General features: G+C 40.9%; 1 protein-coding gene across 9 annotated transcripts in view; it reads left to right on the top strand.

The window, feature by feature from the left end:
• LOC121314771 (FH1/FH2 domain-containing protein 3-like) overlaps positions 1–18,296 on the top strand; it is a 263,850-nt gene that overhangs the window by 159,553 nt on the left and 86,001 nt on the right. For all 9 annotated transcript variants that reach the window (XM_041248429.1, XM_041248428.1, XM_041248437.1 and 6 more), the window contains exon 5: positions 53–158. In XM_041248429.1, the coding sequence (XP_041104363.1) occupies positions 53–158 (106 nt within the window). The remainder of the gene's footprint in view (positions 1–52; positions 159–18,296) is intronic.

The raw sequence follows: 18,296 nt of genomic DNA, 5'->3' as shown, positions 1-18,296 counted from the left end.
AGTTTTGTTCTATTAATTTTGTCATTAAATCTTACATGATTTTGTTTTCCAGGACGATAAAGATTTGGTCCATGAATTTGTTGTGGCTGAAGGGCTAACATGTTTGATAAAGGTGGGAGCAGAAGCTGACCAGAACTACCAGAATTACATCCTTAGAGGTATTTGGTTCTTAACACTTGGTTGAAAGGCTTGGTTGAGTTAAAGGGTAAAAAATGTCTCAGGTACTGCCATTTCAGGGGATACATATATAATTATATATTGATAACACTAGTTTATGGATCCATTATAAGATGGTATAAACATGACAAACATATAAATGTAAACATGTAAATTACTTTGGACTGTGATATATTGCAATAACCTTTTGCCAGGGCCTTTATAGGAGTGATACCTAAAGCTGGTCCTCAAGCGTTATTCCATTAGAGGCTTTTGCTCCTGTGAAGTCCCAAATGATTTCATTGAACATCCTATGTGTCAATAATTACGCACCTGGCTGGATTGGAGGAGTACTTGTCCACATCAACACAGATGATGGGTTGACTGTTAAATATTAAAGGCACATCCAGTCTATTCTCGGCATACCAGCTGCTTACTTGCATGCATATAACCTGTCAGTGCATATGTGATATTCATACTTGACACACTATTTCCCCACTTACAGTTATTAAAGAAACCTTAAGCCATTTCTAGAGACATAATTCCTGACACGCTTGTATACGTCACAACATAGCATGGAATCCAGACATTCTGTAAACCTTGGTACCATTTTGAGCGTGATTGTTTCATCGTCACTCTTACAGTGAACATGGTTGGTCTGCCGTGTCATATAGCAAACATGGTCTGGCATTATTTTACCATGGAAACTTCCTAGTCCTCTGGACCAATGTGGGACAATTAGCCCTTACATACTGTAGCAGTTATATTTGTTTTATTGTCTTCTAGTTAGGTAGGTTATACACACTTACAAGTGTTAAAAGTAATTGCTCCTCATGTTCTGATTAATGATAATGATTTAAATTCCACTCAATACATTCATAACTTCCTATAATACAGTTCTAGACAACAGTTCAGAAGTTTGGTAACCTTTAAATGGGGGAATACTTGGAAATTATATATATAACACACTTGCTTTTATATTCCTGACACCACCTTTCCTGTTTACAATGCAAATTATTTACAGGTCAAATTAAGTAATGTGATCAGAGGGAGACCTTTGCACTTTTAAATTCAAGTTCATTGTTGTTTTATAGACCACAGGGGGGGCTCTGGTCATGCATGCTTAAACATCTAATAAAAACGCTGGCAGGATGTGGCAGATCATAAACCTAATTTATTTTTAAAAAATAACGACCATGTTGTACTTTTATAAGTGCTTAAAATAATATTTTTTTAAAAAAAGTGATATTGTGCTTTTTACAAAAGCATACAAGTTTTGTTATTCTTGGGATTTCCAATAAAATAAAGTAAAAATATTACGGGAGCATGCGTGAGCCATATTTTATTTAATTCCCTGTTTGCCAAAAAATATTTGGTTTTCTAAGACAGGTAGTTTAAGCTGGTTTCCAAGGTTTTATTTGAATTGTTTTCCTTAAATAAAGGCTTGATGCATGTACTGTCCTTGGGGGGGGGGGGGGGGGAGGTAGACTGGGATACATTTGTTGGTGTCATTCAGACCGTGGTATTAAGGGTGAGATAAATAGAGCCACTGCTGTTTTTGTCATTAAAGTAGACATTATTAGCTGCATTAGGCCAAACAGACTTTTTTTTTTTTTTTTTTTTTTTTTTTTTTATTCCTGCTTTATGATGACAACATGCAACATTGTACTTAGCTGTGTCAGCTGTTTTGCTTTACCAGCAGCAAATCAGACTCTAATAAGGAGAGGTTTAAGCATTATATTTACTGTATCACTGACTGAGCAGTCATAGTCCATTGGTGCTAAGAGTTAGCTACTATGGATTTGAGGCTGATGTTAGATTTATGTTCCTGCTGGATAGGCAGCAAGACTTTTTGATTGTACTCAGTTCAGACTAACATCTAGGCTGTCAACCCCAGCAGGAGTTTGAACCAGTGACCTATGTAAAAGCATTTCAACCTTATAACAACAAAAGCAGACCAGCCACTTGGTCATTAAGTTAATCACGCTCTTGGAAAGTAACTTCATAAAACACACAGTGATGTAGGCAGTCTTCCTCATAAGAGTTGGTCTGTGTTTTTGTGCAGCACACTGATACATTTTTTTACCTTTTTTTTTTTTTCTAGAATCTATATTATTCTTTTGTAAATGTTGTTGTATCATAATTCCAAATGCACCATATAATAAATTGTTGGCAGATAATATTGTTGTACACTTAAAGGGACAATTGTATCGCATTGGCCATTTTGAAGTGTGACACCAGAGAGTTCACGAATAGTCATTGAAGGAATTAGGTTGGGAAGTTGATACTTTTTAGCAAACAACAAAAACAGGTAGCATGAAATTAGGATTTTTCCCTGTGTAAATGCAACTTTGATATTCTACTGTTTTCACTCAACATCCTCTGATTGTCTTGGAAGCTCTTTAAATTAACCCCAAATTTGAATGTGAACAGAGAACTCACTTTCATATTCTTTGAGTGTTGCAGGTTCAGAATGACTCAGAAAATAAAAACTGCACAATTTATGTGTATTTTATTTTATTTTACTACAGTTTGATTAATTTTAAGTGTTTGGTTGTGTTCTGATATTTTTGCTAGAGATTCTGTACATCTGTATTCCAAAATCGCTTTCGCTTAATTGAATATTGTCAAAGCCCTGTGAAAAGATGGCGGGAACCTATACCTCTAAAAGCATTTAGGATATTATTGTCTCACCAGCAGAGCTCCTCTGATCTAAATAGGCGGTCTGCACATTTCTAATTCCATAGTCCTTATAAAACCCCTCTTCGGTTAAAGTGTCTCATTCTTAACTGAAGATTTCCGATTTTTCAAAAAGGAAACACATTATAATCACTGCAGACCTCAACACACATTGCCTTAAGCAAAGCTCTGTGACACCGGTTTTGTTAGTTTCTAGTTTCTGACTGTACTGTAAAAAATGTTTTATTAAGTCATAAGGCCCCATTTCCAAAGCATGGTAACTTTATCTCTTCCCGAATATATTATGAAATCATGTCTTGTGTTAATGTATTTTGATAACACGTCAAATATGTTGGAAAAAATATGAGTGCATTCAAATGTCTTTTATTAACTCATTAGTGTAACTAACCCATAGGACATTACCTGCTGCTTTAAAAGAAAAAAAAAAAAAGTTGTACCAACGGGATATCGAGTGGTGCATCCAGTAAAGGAGCTCCGCGTGGAGTGCAGGATGCGGCCTATAGTCGACTGTGGATGGGAGCTCCCAATTGGCTGAGTGCCGCCCTGGGTGCTTATGTCGGCCTGTGTGTCCTCACCTCACCGCACACCAGCAACCCCTGTAGACTGGCCTGGTGCCTGCAGGCTTGCCTGTAAACTGCCCAGAGCTGCGTTGTCCTCTGACGCTATAGCTCTGGGTTGGCTGCATGGCAGGCCTGCAGAGTGAAAAGAGGAGGTCTTCTGAGAGCACACAGTTCGGAGGACAGCATGTGTTTGTTTTCACCACTCCCGAGTGCAGGGGTGGTAGCTGAGCCTAAAAATAAATAAACTGGGTAAAAATTAATTGGCGACTACTTTAAAAAAAAAAAGACAATTTCGTTTTTACTTTTGACGTTTTTTTGTTTTTTTTTTAATGTCCCAGTACCCATGCCCCACCATATCCTCATATCACTAGCATATTTATATAAGTATTTAGCCGTTTCTAAGAATGTTTGATGATAAAGTAGTGGGGAGTCAAGTTTTTTAGGGTGTAAGATGAGGAGTGCTGCTTAGACCCTCATGTATGGTATGATTTACAGGACTATCCATTCTCTTCCTAATATCTGCCATCGATAGTTGGGTTATATCTTCCTTTTTTAGCAGTTAATGGTAAATACATATCTACTGTCTAACTAATCTTGGCATGTAGATATGCTAAACAGCTGTTTTCAATTACAATTTCCTATAAAAAATACCAGTTCTGATAGTTGGTGGTAGATAAACCAATTATCTTGAGCAGTAACAACTTTCATCGTGCATTAAATTATTTTATTTATTTATTTATTTTTACATATTGGTGCATAACACAGGACCCGGTGTTAGTTTGTCACAGGGAAGAAGGTATTCTGAAAACGCCCACCTACCAGCGGTTATTTTTACTGACTGTTGCTGCTGCATTCAGTTATTATGGGCCCAGAGGAGGATGATACTAGCTGGTTGTAAAATATATTTTCTTCTGATGTTATTTAGGGATCTGGAGATTGGGAGTTGCTGCTGTGTTCCTCATTCATGTTAAATGTTACACTAAAATATCACTAATAATTTCTTCACACAGCAGGGTTAGCTGTAAGGACACAATCTTTCTCTGACCTTGAAACCTGCCACTATGCCACACTGTGAGCCAAATATGAAGCCCTGGCTCCTACTTGTATCAACATGAGGCTACGACTCAAGCTGTTTATAGTGAAGGAAGGAAAATATAAGTAACAAGAATGATCACATTTTAAGTAGTGATGTTTTCAAAATAGTTGTATTAGGTTTTATACTTTTAACAGTAAACATATAAACACCTTTAAAAATAAATACTTTATAGCATAAATAGTTCAAGTTTCAGTATAGTTTTGTGACTGTTTATGTTGTTTTAGTGACTGTGGCTTGTATTTTGTAAATGAGTGAAATGCAGTTGCAGATAAGAAAATTAAAAATATGCTATTTCTGAAGTTTCAGACATCTAATTAATGTACAGTATCAATTTTTTGTTATTAGAGAGGAAAGCCAGGTCTCCCTAGGTTTGAATCTTGAATCCATATTATTTGAGTGCAGGCAATTTGAAAGAAGATTAACATCAATGCTGTTTTGGCGTTTTAGTGATTCATATTATGAAAATGAATATATTGCAACATTTTAAAATATATTTTCTACCTTCAAATATATTGCAAAATATATTTTAAATATAAGCAATATCACACAAACAGACATATATATATATGTATATATATATACACACACACACAAACACACACACACACACTACCTGTCAAAAGTTTTAGAACACCCCCATTTTTCCAATTTTTATTGAAATTTAAGCAGTTCAAGTCAGTTAAAAAAAATGTTTAGGTTACCATAAACTGAAAACTAATGTACATTTCAGAGTTATACAAAAAGGCCTTTTTAAGGGAACAAGTAATGGGTTAACAACTTACAGCTGTTCTGCAGCAATGAAAGTAAATTAAGCCTTGAAAGTTGATGCTAACAATTCCTACAGGTGTCCCAACTTTTGTTGATTACTTACAAACCCTCTGTCTGTATAAAAGCAGTGTTGGAACAGACTTTGTTACTACACCCTCTTAAGCATTATTTGGACAGTATTATACTGCAGGAAGTAATATATCGCTATCATAATGGCGAGAAAAAGGCAATTAACAAAGGAAGACAGACAGACCATTATAACCCTTAAAAGTGTTGGTCTTTCCTTTAGAGAAATTCAAAGAAAGCCAAGGTGTCAGTGAGTACAGTTTCCTACACCATCAAAAGGCACTTGGAAACTGGAGGAAACTCTGACAGGAAGAGGTCTGGCAGACCCAAAGCCACAACAGAATCAGAAGTCAAGTTTCTGAGAGTCAACAGCTTGCGTGATAGGCGGCTCACAGGACAACAGCTTCAAGCACAGCTTAACACTGGTCGAAGTAAGCAAGTCTCAGTTTCAACTGTGAAGAGAAGACTTCGAGCTGCAGGTTTGACATGTTGAGTGGCAGTAAGAAAGCCATTGCTAAGATGGCAAAATAAGAAAAAGAGGCTTTCCTGGGCCATGAAGCACTGCCAGTGGACTACTGAAGACTAGAAGAAGGTCTTATGGACCGATGAATCAAAATTAGAAATCTTCGGTTCATCACGCAGGGGTTTTGTACGCCGTCGAGTAGGCGAAAGGATGGTTCCTCGGTGGGTGACACCAACTGTCAAACATGGAGGAGGAAGCGTGATGGTCTGGGGCGCTTTTGCTGGATCCAGTGAGTGGCACCCTGAACCAAAACGGCTACCACAGTATTTTGCAGCGCCATGGAATACCCTCTGGTATATGCCTAGTTGGTCAAGTGTTCATCCTACAGCAAGATAATGACCCAAAACATACCTCCAGGCTATGTCAGAACTACCTTAGAAGAAAAGAAAAAGACAGTATGCTTCAAGTCATGGAATGGCCATTACAGTCTCCAGACTTAAACTCCATTGAGTTGGTTTGGGATGAACTGGACAGAAGGATGAAAACAAAGCAACCTACAAGTGCAACACATTTGTGGGAACTTCTGCAACAGTGTTGGGAAGAACTTTCCGAACAGTATTTGATTTCCATTGTTGAAAGAATGCCACGAGTGTGTTCGGCTGTTAAATCTGTAAAAGGTGGCTGCTTTGATGAGTCAAAAATTTTGATTAAATTTTGTTAAACAAAACGATTCCATGATTTATTTTTTATCTCCAATTGTTTATTTGTTCTATGCTTTAATTTCAGACTACAGTGAGACATTAAACTGCATAAATTTCAATAAAAACTGGAAAAATTGAGGTGTTCTAAAACTTTTGACCAGTAGTGTGTGTGTGTGTGTGTGTATGTATGTATGTCTATATGTATGTATTTGTGTGTGTGTGTGTGTGTGTCTCCATATATATATATATATATATATATATATATATATATATATATATATATATATATATGTATTATAGTATATATAGTATAGTATCACACAATACAATGGTTGTTATTTCTGCAGTGGTACCATTTAAAAAAAATTATATTGCTGGTCCAGTGGTTAAAGTCCTGGGCATTGTAAACAGGAGCCAAGTCATCGGTTCAAATCCCACTCTCTGCCAGACTGGTGAGTTAAACATCATGTGTGAGTGTTCTCAAGCACACGTCACTTGGGAGTCTATGGCTCCATCCTGGGATGACACGAGGTGAGATGGAGATGTGTGGTTGAAGCGTTACATTAAATATTCATGATAATAAAACACTCATATTAAGAATAATGACCTGTGAGGTGATATGTAGAAGCAAAAACAGGTGGATTACTAACCAATGTTAAATCAGTGTCCTATTGTAAGTGACTCTGCATATAATGCAAAGTTCACAGCCTACCTCTGTAAAGTGCTTTGTGATGGGAAAGTGGCAATAATTTGCATAGGGTGAGTTATATGAAATATATTACAATAGATACATTATAAAATATATGGTGATATATTGAGGTTAATATATTATAAAATATATCACATTTTCATAAGCTTATTAAAGGGTTTTCTTGACTTTAAGTACATTTTTCTATGTTTAGGCTAAAGAGTTATAATTTAACCCAGTATTTCACACTTTACTTTTAAAGCTGTTGCAATTGAAAACACCCAGTTATGTACACTCAGAGAACACTGTTCATGGTTAAAAAAGGTGTCTATGGATAAACTGAGGCCACCGTTGTATGGCAAGCCAGATTATCATTTTGAGACTTCGCAATAGATATCTCAAAATATTTGAAGACATCTTCAAATATTTAAAGATATCTCTAAAATAATTTTAAGATATCAAAAATAGATATAGCGATATCTGAGATATCTTTAAATGAACAGGAAGTAACAGATATCTCTGAATGACTTCCTGTGAAAATGCTCTTTGTTTTGAACATACTTCCTGTCCATTTAAAGACATCTTTAAAGGAGCAGGAAGTTATTTTGAGATATTTTAAAATGAGGAACTGGAATTATTTCAATAATTACTTTACCATCACTTGCTCTCAATCACAGCAAATGACAAAATAAGATTGTTAAATTAAAACCTTACTTATGTTCCTCATGCTATCTGCAGATGGCACATCTTTTGAGTGACCTAGGCCCACATATTTTAGTCAAGGGTTGTCGGCGTTGATCTACGATACACCGCATTTGACCTGCGAAAGGCTGTTGGACTTAAATAGACCACTTATTTCAATCCCACTTGGGCCTATTCCTTTGTATGTACCCTAATAATTACTTTAGTCTACACACAGCTTAACCACCAGGAACCTAAAGCAATATTTCACTGCAGTAAAAGGACCCCTTGAGGCAGGAGCCACAAAATGTATAAAAATAACATTTGAAGTAGAATTAAAAAAAAAAGAAAAAGAAAATACTGTAAACCTTGGTTAAACATTAAAAAAGGAAGCAATGGAAAACAGCTCTCCCTCAGCATTAAAAATAACCTCTTGAGAGTGTTTAGCTACCAGTGTGATATCCTGTATTTAATTATATCACGTGAGCTCTGACATCAGTTAAATCACCATGGCTTAAACATAAACATCTTTCAGGTGATGACTCCAGCCCAGTATTTCAAGTACAGAGATAACTCACAACAGTTGGGGCAGTTATCAGTATTCCGGAATATGCACATACTGTTTTAAAACAACGTCCGGTAACTGTAATTCAACTATTTTATACAATCCTAAACTACTGGTTACATTTAAAAAGAAATCCCTGTGCACAGTCACAGTATCAGCGCTCGTGTTTAAAGTAAAACAAAAGGCAGTGTTTGGTTAGGGTATTGTTTAAGGATCTGGCAATGAAGCCTTCCTGTCTGCTGTGTATTTGCCTGGGAATCCTCGGTTGGTTTCTGACAGGGGTAACTCTGCTGCGAAACACTTACTATACAAATATTTCCACATTGTCTGTGGCAAACGACCAGTCTGGGGGGGAAGTAGTGAAATTATGAATCATTGCTCGACAAACAAGTATTAAAATTCTTTCCACATAATGCGTTAGGTGAAAGATAGCAGATACAGTTGAAGAGGGAGCCGTCCTCTTTGTTATCTTCAGGGCAAGAGGGAAAACCACCGGGCTTCCCCCTCTACTCCTCAAGAAACGGTACAGTGCTTAGTCCTCTCAACTTGGTCAGGAGAAAGGGAGCATACAAAGTATACATTATCGTAAATAGACCTGGTCTGTGTTACCCAATAAAGATTAGTTTTGAATGAGTGACTGTGACAGAAATATGATTTCTGGTGATAAATCTTCCTCCCGACCTGTGAGGGCGCTAAAGAACGAGAGGAGAAGTATCTGGAAGGGCTGGCCTGACAGTTCGTTTCCGGGACAGGGAAGTGGGTCAGCCTGGAAAGAAGCGAGACTCTGTTGTAAGACCGTATTTATTTGAAAGATAAACGAGAGGCAGTTGCAACCGTTTACCTAGATATCATGCAGGATTACATATAGGGTCCAGGGTAACGCTGATCCTTTCCTTCGTTTGGGTAAAAGCTCAGCAGAGAGAAGGACCGAGAGAGGAGCTCTCGTGCAGAAAGTAAAAAAGAGTTTGTGTATTGTGTTTTGTCTGTTTTGTAATTGTCTGCGTTTTGCACCACCAGACAGTTAACTCACCTATCCGGAGCTGTCGACCAGGGTCAGCACGATCCGGATCACCACTGCACTGAACAGTCACAAAATTCCCATGTCTTCACCCACCACAAACACGTCTGCACTCACCCAGGACTGGTGACCGTGCGTTCGTTTTTTGTTTGGGACTGTGCCCTGCTTTGTTATCCCCGCGCTTTACACATTGTTGTGTATAGCCGGGGATTTATTATTTTACGGTCACCAGACCTGGATTATAAATAAAAGCACCTTCGCACTGGAAACTGTTGTCTGCCTGTCACTCCTGCATCGCATCACCACTACACCTGTTCCCCTCCACTAGCCACTTTGCCACACGTGGTGTCAGAAAACGGGACTATGGACCGCAACGCGCTGGCGGAGCTGCTGCAGGCTCTGGAGAGCAGACGCGACGCAGAGGAGAGAAGGAGGGAGGAGCGCTACACGGTGCTCATTGAGCGGGTAGGGCTGGCCATTGCCGCAGCGATGACCCCTACCACAACACCGCTGATGTCGCCCCCGAAGGCACGGGCGATGAAGATGTCGGCGGAGGATGACCCGGAGGCATATTTGGTGGTGTTCGAGCGGCTGGCTACCGCGGCAGCTTGGCCTCGGGAATTCTGGGCCAGCCAGTTGGGACCCAGTTGGGACTCAGGCAGCCTACCAAGCCCTGAGTGATCATCTTGCAACCAATTACGACCTGGTCAAACAGGCTATCCTCCGCTGCCTGAATATAACCGCGGAGACCCACCGGGCACGGTTTAGGGAGTACCGGAGAGCCCCGGAGACACGCCCCAGGGTGGTTGCAGAGCGGTTGTGCGACCACATGGTGCATTGGCTGACCCCGGGAAGAAGACCGCCCAGCAGATGGGGGAAGCCATTGTGGTAGAGCAGTTCTGCCATGTGGTTGGCGCCGAGACCCAGGCAGGGATACGGCGTCACAACCCCGACACCCTGGAGGAGGCAGTCAAACTGGCGGAGGACTTCGAAGACTCCCTGACTTCTGCCCGGGTCGGAATCCTGTCCGCCCCTGCCCTTCGGAGCAGCCGATCCTCCAACACCACCGCCACCCTCATTCCCAGGACCCAGACCTCCTAGAGCACCGACCCCATTGTGCCCCCTTGCCTCCTCCCCATGGAGACCAAGGTTGGCCCCCAGCTGGGGTAGAGGTGCTGCCCCTGCCCCTTTGCCATATCAACAGTGGGACAGATTTCTGACCTATGCCCCCTCTTTCCCTCCTATCTGTTTCAGGTGCAACCAGCCGGGACATCTGGCCAGGTCATGCCCCTCTGCCATGGAGTGTGACGTGGCCGCGTGCAATTGGGCACCTGAAGCGGGTAAGCGTGGGGAAAATGGTCGGGAGGGGCCTTGTCTGATTAATGTTGTTTTAGGGAACGTGAAAACCCACGCATTAATGGACACAGGGTGTGAGCAAACCTTGATTAGGACAGCTCTCCTGGGCGGTGTGTCGTGGCGGCCACAAGGTCAGGTGGCCATCTCCTGTATCCATGGAGACACAGCGGCATACCCCACATTAAAAGTATACTTATCGGTAGGACCGATAAAACGTCACCTTGTAGTCGGGGTGGCGGAAAGGTTGCCACACCCAGTTATTCTGGGCCGAGACTGGCCAAAATTCAAAGAATTAATGCAAATAATGGCAGTCTCAGCCACACACGTAAACGTGGCAGGAAAAAAAAAAAGGAACGGATTGGTTATGTGTTTCCTTTTCACCCTGAAATGTTTTCCCCTCTTTTCCGTCCTAGAAAAACAAATAAAGAGAGACGGACCGCGAAATGGGAGGGAGCTTCTTTGAGACAAGGCTGGGGTCTGGTGGGAGAGTGCTGCAATGGTAACAAACGCCAGTCGAAGGGAGTGGGAACGCAGTGCAACCGAGAGAGCAAGGTTACTGGGCTGACTAGGGCAGAGACTATTCCAGCCCCTCTCAATGTACCGGACCCGTGGTACTCAAGCGCAGACCTAGTGTGGAGCCAACAGAACGACCCATCACTGGTGCACGCTTGGGGGCAGGTCCGGTCCATTGAAGGTAAAGATATTGAGGGCGCTGGGGCACTAGTATATCCACATTTCAGTATAAAGGGGCAATTACGGTATAGGGTAAACCTAGCCGCGGGCACAGGACAGCCTGTAACACAATTGTTGGTTCCCCCGTCTTGTCGGACCGAGGTCATGAGGCTGGCGCATGATATCCCTTTTGCGGGGCACCTCGGAGCCAAGAAGACGAGGGAACGGATATTGGCTCGATTCTATTGGCTCGGCCTTCATACTGATGTGTCGAAATATGTAGCCACATGCCCAGACTGGCAGCGAGTAGCGCCGGGTCGAGTGCGCCCCGCCCCTTTGGTCCCACTGCCGATTATTTCCACTCCTTTCGAGTGCATTGCAATGGACGTAATGGGCCCTTTGCTACCTTCTGACTCTGGGTATATGCATATATTAGTAGCGGTGGATTATGCAACACGATACCCGGAGGCAGTTCCATTGAGGTCCACTAGTGCAGCTGCAATAGCCACAGAGTTAGCACAGATTATGGCTAGAGTAGGGATCCCCAAGGAGATTTTGACGGATCACGGAACCAATTTTCTGTCCAAGACGTTACAGCAGGTGTACAAAATATTAAAAATACATCCCATCAGGACGTCCGTTTATCATCCACAATCGGACTGTTTGGTTGAACGCTTTAATCAGACCTTAAAGTCGATGCTGAGGCGATTCGTAACACAGGAGCAGAAACATTGAGCATCGCTTCTTCCATACCTCCTCTTTGCGGTGAGAGAAGTGCCGCAGAGTTCAACAGAGTTCTCCCCCTTTGAGCTCCTGTACGGCCGGCAAAGTGGCGTTTGCAAAGAGGTATGAGATATGCTCGAGCTCGGGGTGATTGAACTTTCCAGGAGCGAGTGGTGCAGTCCGATCGTCATAGTGGGTAAGAAAGACGGCACCAACCTCTTCTTCGTGGATTTCAGAAAGGTGAACGCTATTGCTAAGTTCGATGCATATCCCATGCCTTGGGTCGACAAACTTTTAGACAGACTGGGAAAAGCGAGGTTTATTTACACTCTGGACCTGACGAAGGGATACTGGCAAATCCCTTTAACCCGCAGCTCCAGAGAGAAAACCGCATTTTCAACACCAGAAGGGCTGTTCCACTTTAAAACTATGCCATTTGGGCTACATGGTGCGCCCGCTGCCTTTCAGAGACTGATGGACCAGGTTTTACGCCCACATCATGAATATGCAGCAGCGTATATTGAGGACGTAGTGATTTACAGCTCCACCTGGCGAGAACATTTGGCTAGGGTTACAGCCGTTCTTCAGTCTCTAAGGGCAGCCCGGCTGACAGCTAACTTGAGGAAATGTGCGTTTGCCAAAACAGAGACTCAATATTTGGGATTTTTAATGGGGAATAGAAGGGTGAGACCTGTAGTCACCAAAATCCAGGCTTTGGTTAACACAGCGATCCCCAAAACCAAGACTCAGGTGAGGTCACTACTGGGCTTAGCTGGTTATTACCGCCACTTCATCCCCGAGTACGCCACAGTGATTAACTCGTTAGTCGACCTCACCAAAAAGAGTGCTCCAAATTTAATTAAATGGTCAGCTGAGTGTCAGGGGGCGTTTGATACTATTAAGCGTACACTTTGCCAGGCCCCTACTCTTATCACACCGGATTTCACCAAGAGATTCATCCTCCACACCAACGCATCAGATGTAGGTTTGGGTGCAGTCTTGTCCCAAAAAGTAGCTGGAGCAGAGCTCCAGATATTGTACCTGAGTAAAAAAATGTTACCTCGGGAACTTAACTACTCCGTAGTCGAAAAAGAGTGTTTGGCCATTAAATGGGCTACTCACTCACTCTTAACCTGCTGGGACACTCATTTGATCTGGTCACAGACCACGCCCCACTCACGTGGTTAAGCACAATGAAGGACAGCAATGCCCGGATAACTCGGTGGTATCTGGCATTGCAGCCCTTCATGTACCACGTGGTACACCGTGTGGGAAAAGACCACCAAAATGCTGATTATTTTTCCCGGGAGGGAAGTAATGGGTAAGGTAGATTTAGCCGAGTGTTCCTTCGGCTCCACTCTGAGCAGTGGGTTATGTGACAGTTCTGGTGATAAATCTTCCTCCCGACCTATGAGGGCGTTAAAGACCGTATCTGGAAGGGCTGGCCTGACAGTTCGTTTCCGGGACAGGGAAGTGGGTCAGCCTGGAAAGAAGCGAGACTCTGTTATAAAACCATATTGATTTGAAAGGTAAACGAGAGGCAGCTGCAAGTAATAAGGCAGCTGCAACCGTTTACCTAGATATCATGCCGGATTACATATAGGGGCCAGGGTAACGCTGATCTTTTCCTTCGTTTGGGTAAAAGCTCAGCAGAGAGAAGGACCGAGAGAGGAGCTCTCGTGCAGAAAGTAAAAAAGAGTTTGTGTATTGTGTTTTGTCTGTTTTGTAATTGTCTGCGTTTTGCACCACCAGACAGTTAGCTCACCTATCCGGAGCTGTCGACCAGGGTCAGCATGGTCCGGATCACCACTGCACAGAACAGTCACAAAATTCCCATGTCTTCACCCACCACAAACACGTCTGCACTCACCCAGGACTGGTGACCGTGCGTTCATTTTTTGTTCGGGACTGTGCCCTGCTTTGTTATCCCCGCGCTTTACACATTGTTGTGTATAGCCGGGGATTTATTATTTTACGGTCACCAGATCTGGATTATAAATAAAAGCACCTTTGCACTGGAAACTGTTGTCTGCCTGTCACTCCTGGATCGCATCACCACTACACCTGTTCCCCTCCACTAGCCACTTTGCCACAGTGATTTAAAGAATTGCCATATATTTTGCACTCGTTTACTTCTGATAAATATGTTTTTGAAGAATACTAGAACTAGAGTCAATTGAATATAATCATGACTCATCCTTTTGCAACAGGGAAATGGTTAAAAAAAAATTAAAATACAAAAGCCAGGGTGTGGAGAATCTAGTAAAAAGTATAACCTGTTACTGATTACTTATATGAGCCGGATCTGCAAATGTACTGAATGGAATTTCCCCTTATGTTGCATGGAAAAAACATTTAGGACAAAGTGGCAATTACCAGTCTTACAAAAATAAATTGCAATTCTTTTTTTTTTTTTTTATGGCAGAGAATTTTGAAAATCAGATCCATATGTTCATATGGAAGCTGACTTAGACAAAGTGCCACAGGACATCCCAACACTGAATCGAAATTGAGCCCATGACCACATACCAGTTTTCAACAAGCTAGTGACATCTATCTGCTGTATCAAGAGTAGTTACTGTTAGACTGCCTTGTGTTCAGACTAGTTCAGTGAAGACGTGCCTTTTACACACAGAAAGATTACGCTTAGTGCTGGATGTGTATTATTAGATCTGTTATAATGTGTAATTTCCTGGGTGCCTCCTGGGTTGTTTAGGTAGCCATGAAAAGAACCACTTCCACTGTATTTTGAAAGTTTTGTGGATTTCTCAAACGTGAAGTTTTGAAAAATAAAATTGTATTTAAAACATGATACTTGGTAATCTACAGTATACAAAGGAAAAGTGAGCTCTCTTTCCAAGCCTTACTTAGTAGTCTTACACTTCCTTAGTTATTGACTGATGTGCTTTGCAGCCAGTGGCATTGTCACCCGGATGGCTTGTGGGTGACGTCAGACCAGGAAATAGACAGACTCAGCATTACGATTGAAGTATGTATTGAAAATAAAAGGTTTGAACAAACAGAAACAAAACACTGAACCCAAAACAAAACACTGAACCCAAAACAAAACACGACGGTGGCCAAAAAACAAAAGTATTTATAATTTAAACAAGTAGCGTGCTGATGTAAAACCAGCATGGGTAGTAATTGTTTCTATTTTTATAAATCTTACTGTATCACTCTCTCATTCCTCCTCTGAACCACCCAACACCGAGTGAGAGAGTGTGCAGCTGCGCCTGGGCTCGATTGCTTGCTAATCATTCAGCTGGACCCCAGAAAAGTCTGCACGTGAACTACTTTGGCAGGGAAGGCAATCAGTTCTTCTCTGCCAACCTTAAACACCTATGCACAAATGCATTAATTTTAAACACTAAACACCACACCCCATGCACCAATACAAACACACATGTTAAGTAATAATAACACAAATACAAAATATGCATAGGGGCGGGGTGTACCACGCCACAGGTGTGCTTTGGCCCTGAAGACACTGCTGAGGTGAAATTACCTAGGAAATGAAATAGTAACAGACTACCTGAAAGTAAGGCAAACAAACTGAGAACTTTCTTTAGCCTACTGCAGTTTGGTAACAGATATCTAGATTATTTCAAAATGTCACATTTGAGACCTATATAGTGAATAGAAGCTCAAGCAATTAAGATTAATAGAATTAGCTCGTTAGCTACGACCACTTTAAGAGAGACATTGAAATTGCAAATGGCTGACCAACAAATTATTTTTTATAATGTCTTTTAAATGAACCACTTTGATGATATGAGCTGTTTGCTTCTCAGGATCTTTATATGAAAATACAATATTGTTCAACTATTGTAGATTTTATATTGCTGTCATAATAATAATGTATGCCTAAAGACTTAGACTCCAGTTGGCTAAAAAAAAAAAAAAAAAAAACAAAAAAAAAAAAACACTTCCTCACACTGTTATCTTAGGCCACCAGCCATTTTTGCAGCTTTTAGCGACAGTCGTTACATATTTATTGTATTTTATTAAGTTGTGTATGGTTAATATGTTAACTTGTCTGAAAGGGCCATGCAAAGTGTTTCTCAGGAGGCCGGAAAATGTTTCCCTCCAGTATTACTTAATAAAGTAAAAAGGAAATTTAGGAAATTAATACAGTCCCTTACAGCAGGATTTATTTGACTTTGCTTTCATGTCCAGTGAAGAGTGTCTGCTCTGAGGATTTCCTTCCAAACAGAGCTCAGATTGAGCTGGCCCAGACACAACAAGCCCAATGCTGTCTAATGCAGGGCTCTGGAACATGTTTCTCCTGAGCTATGTATGGTGCTTCTTCCAGCCACTTTGTACCTCTCTTCAGCCTCTGTGGGAGATCCTGAGAGATGGACAGCCAGAGGAGAAGAGAAGTGCTTTTGTGAGGCAAGAATGTACCTATTAACAAGGTGGAAATATATCATGGGAGAAAGAGAAAAACAGTAAACACTCAAGTTTTGCCTTTTGAGGCTCTTTAATATACTCTTGTCTTTTGGTTATTATTGCTTGAATATTATTGAGTTGTTATTGCAGACCCCCTAAACGTTGTCAGTTAATCTCCTAGCATCTTCCAATATGAGACACTAATTAGCAAAATAGTGGTCTTTAAGAAAGAGTAAACAATATTCCATAAATACAGTTCCTGACAACAGTTCTGGGGTACTGTATATCCAATACAAATCAGAGAGCACACTCATTAAAATAAGAAGGAATCAAGCACTGGTGTGCAGCAGCAATTAAATTAAAGGCCACACAGTTATAAAGAGCACATCTCTGCTCAGTCAGAGAAAAATGCAGGTTGTGTGATTGCTTTAATTTATCTTAATGATATTAGTAGGATGATACAGCGTATGTGGGCGGTCATCTACACATTGCTGTGGTATTTCTAAACACACTTGGTAATAATACAGTTTGAGAACAGTGGGAGACATGCAGATGACAGCACATCAAGTTTTATAGAGATATATTACAAATTGATATATCAGAGCACTGTTTAAACTTATGGTATTAGATATACAGTGCATTATTATTTATCTTTGGGCTGCATATGTTGGCTCTACTGAACATTTAATCCTACAAGTGTCTGGTAAGATCTCAAGAGTACAGTGTATCAAAGAAAATGGGAAGATGCCAGTCTGCCCTGTTCGTAGAACACTAGCCCACCAACAAATTCTTATCCTGTGAGACAGTCAACATGGTTTTAGGAAAGGGAGATCGTGTCTAACTAACCTGCTTGATATTTTGGAATATGCAACATTGAGAATGGATAATTGCAAAGCATATGACATGGTTTATTTAGATTTCCAGAAAACTTTTGACAAAGTCCTGCATAAAAGATCAATTCTCAGACTTAATGCAGTAGGGATTCAAGGAAATGTAAAACAGAAAGTACTGATTAGAGGAGAAACCTCAAAATGGAGCGAGGTAACCAGTGGAGTACCACAGGGATCAGTATTAGGTCCTCTGCTCTTCCTAATCTACATTAATGACTTAGATTCTGGTATAGTAAGCAAACTTGTTAAATTTGCAGACGACACAAAAATAGGAGGAGTGGCAAACGTTGCAGCAGAAAAGGTCATTCAAAGTGATCTAGACAGCATTCAGAACTGGGCAGAGACATGGCAAATTACATTTAATAAAGAAAAGTGTAAGGTACTGCATGCAGGCAATACAAATGTCCATTATAAATACATGATGGGAAATTGAAGAAGGAATCTATGAAAAAGACCTAGGAATTTATGTTGACTCAGAAATGTCTTCATCTAGACAATGTGGGGAAGCTTTAAAAAAGCCAACAAGATGCTCAGAAGTTAAATCAAGGGAAATAGTGCTAAAACTTTACAATGCATTAGTAAGACCTTATCTACAATATTGTGTTCAGTTCTGGTCACCTCGCTACAAAAACAATATTGCTGCTCTAGAAAGAGTGCAAAGAAGAGCGACCAGAATTATTCCTGGTTTAAAGGGCATGTCATATGCACACAGGCTAAAAGAATTTAATCTGTTTAGTCTTGAACAAAGAAGACTATGCAGCAAGTTGATTCAAGCATTCAAAATTCTAAAAGGCATTGACA

The sequence above is a fragment of the Polyodon spathula genome, chromosome 4 (genome assembly GCF_017654505.1).
Source record: "Polyodon spathula isolate WHYD16114869_AA chromosome 4, ASM1765450v1, whole genome shotgun sequence".
NCBI classification, from domain to species: domain Eukaryota; kingdom Metazoa; phylum Chordata; class Actinopteri; order Acipenseriformes; family Polyodontidae; genus Polyodon; species Polyodon spathula.
This window is presented reverse-complemented; position numbering and strand designations above follow the sequence as displayed.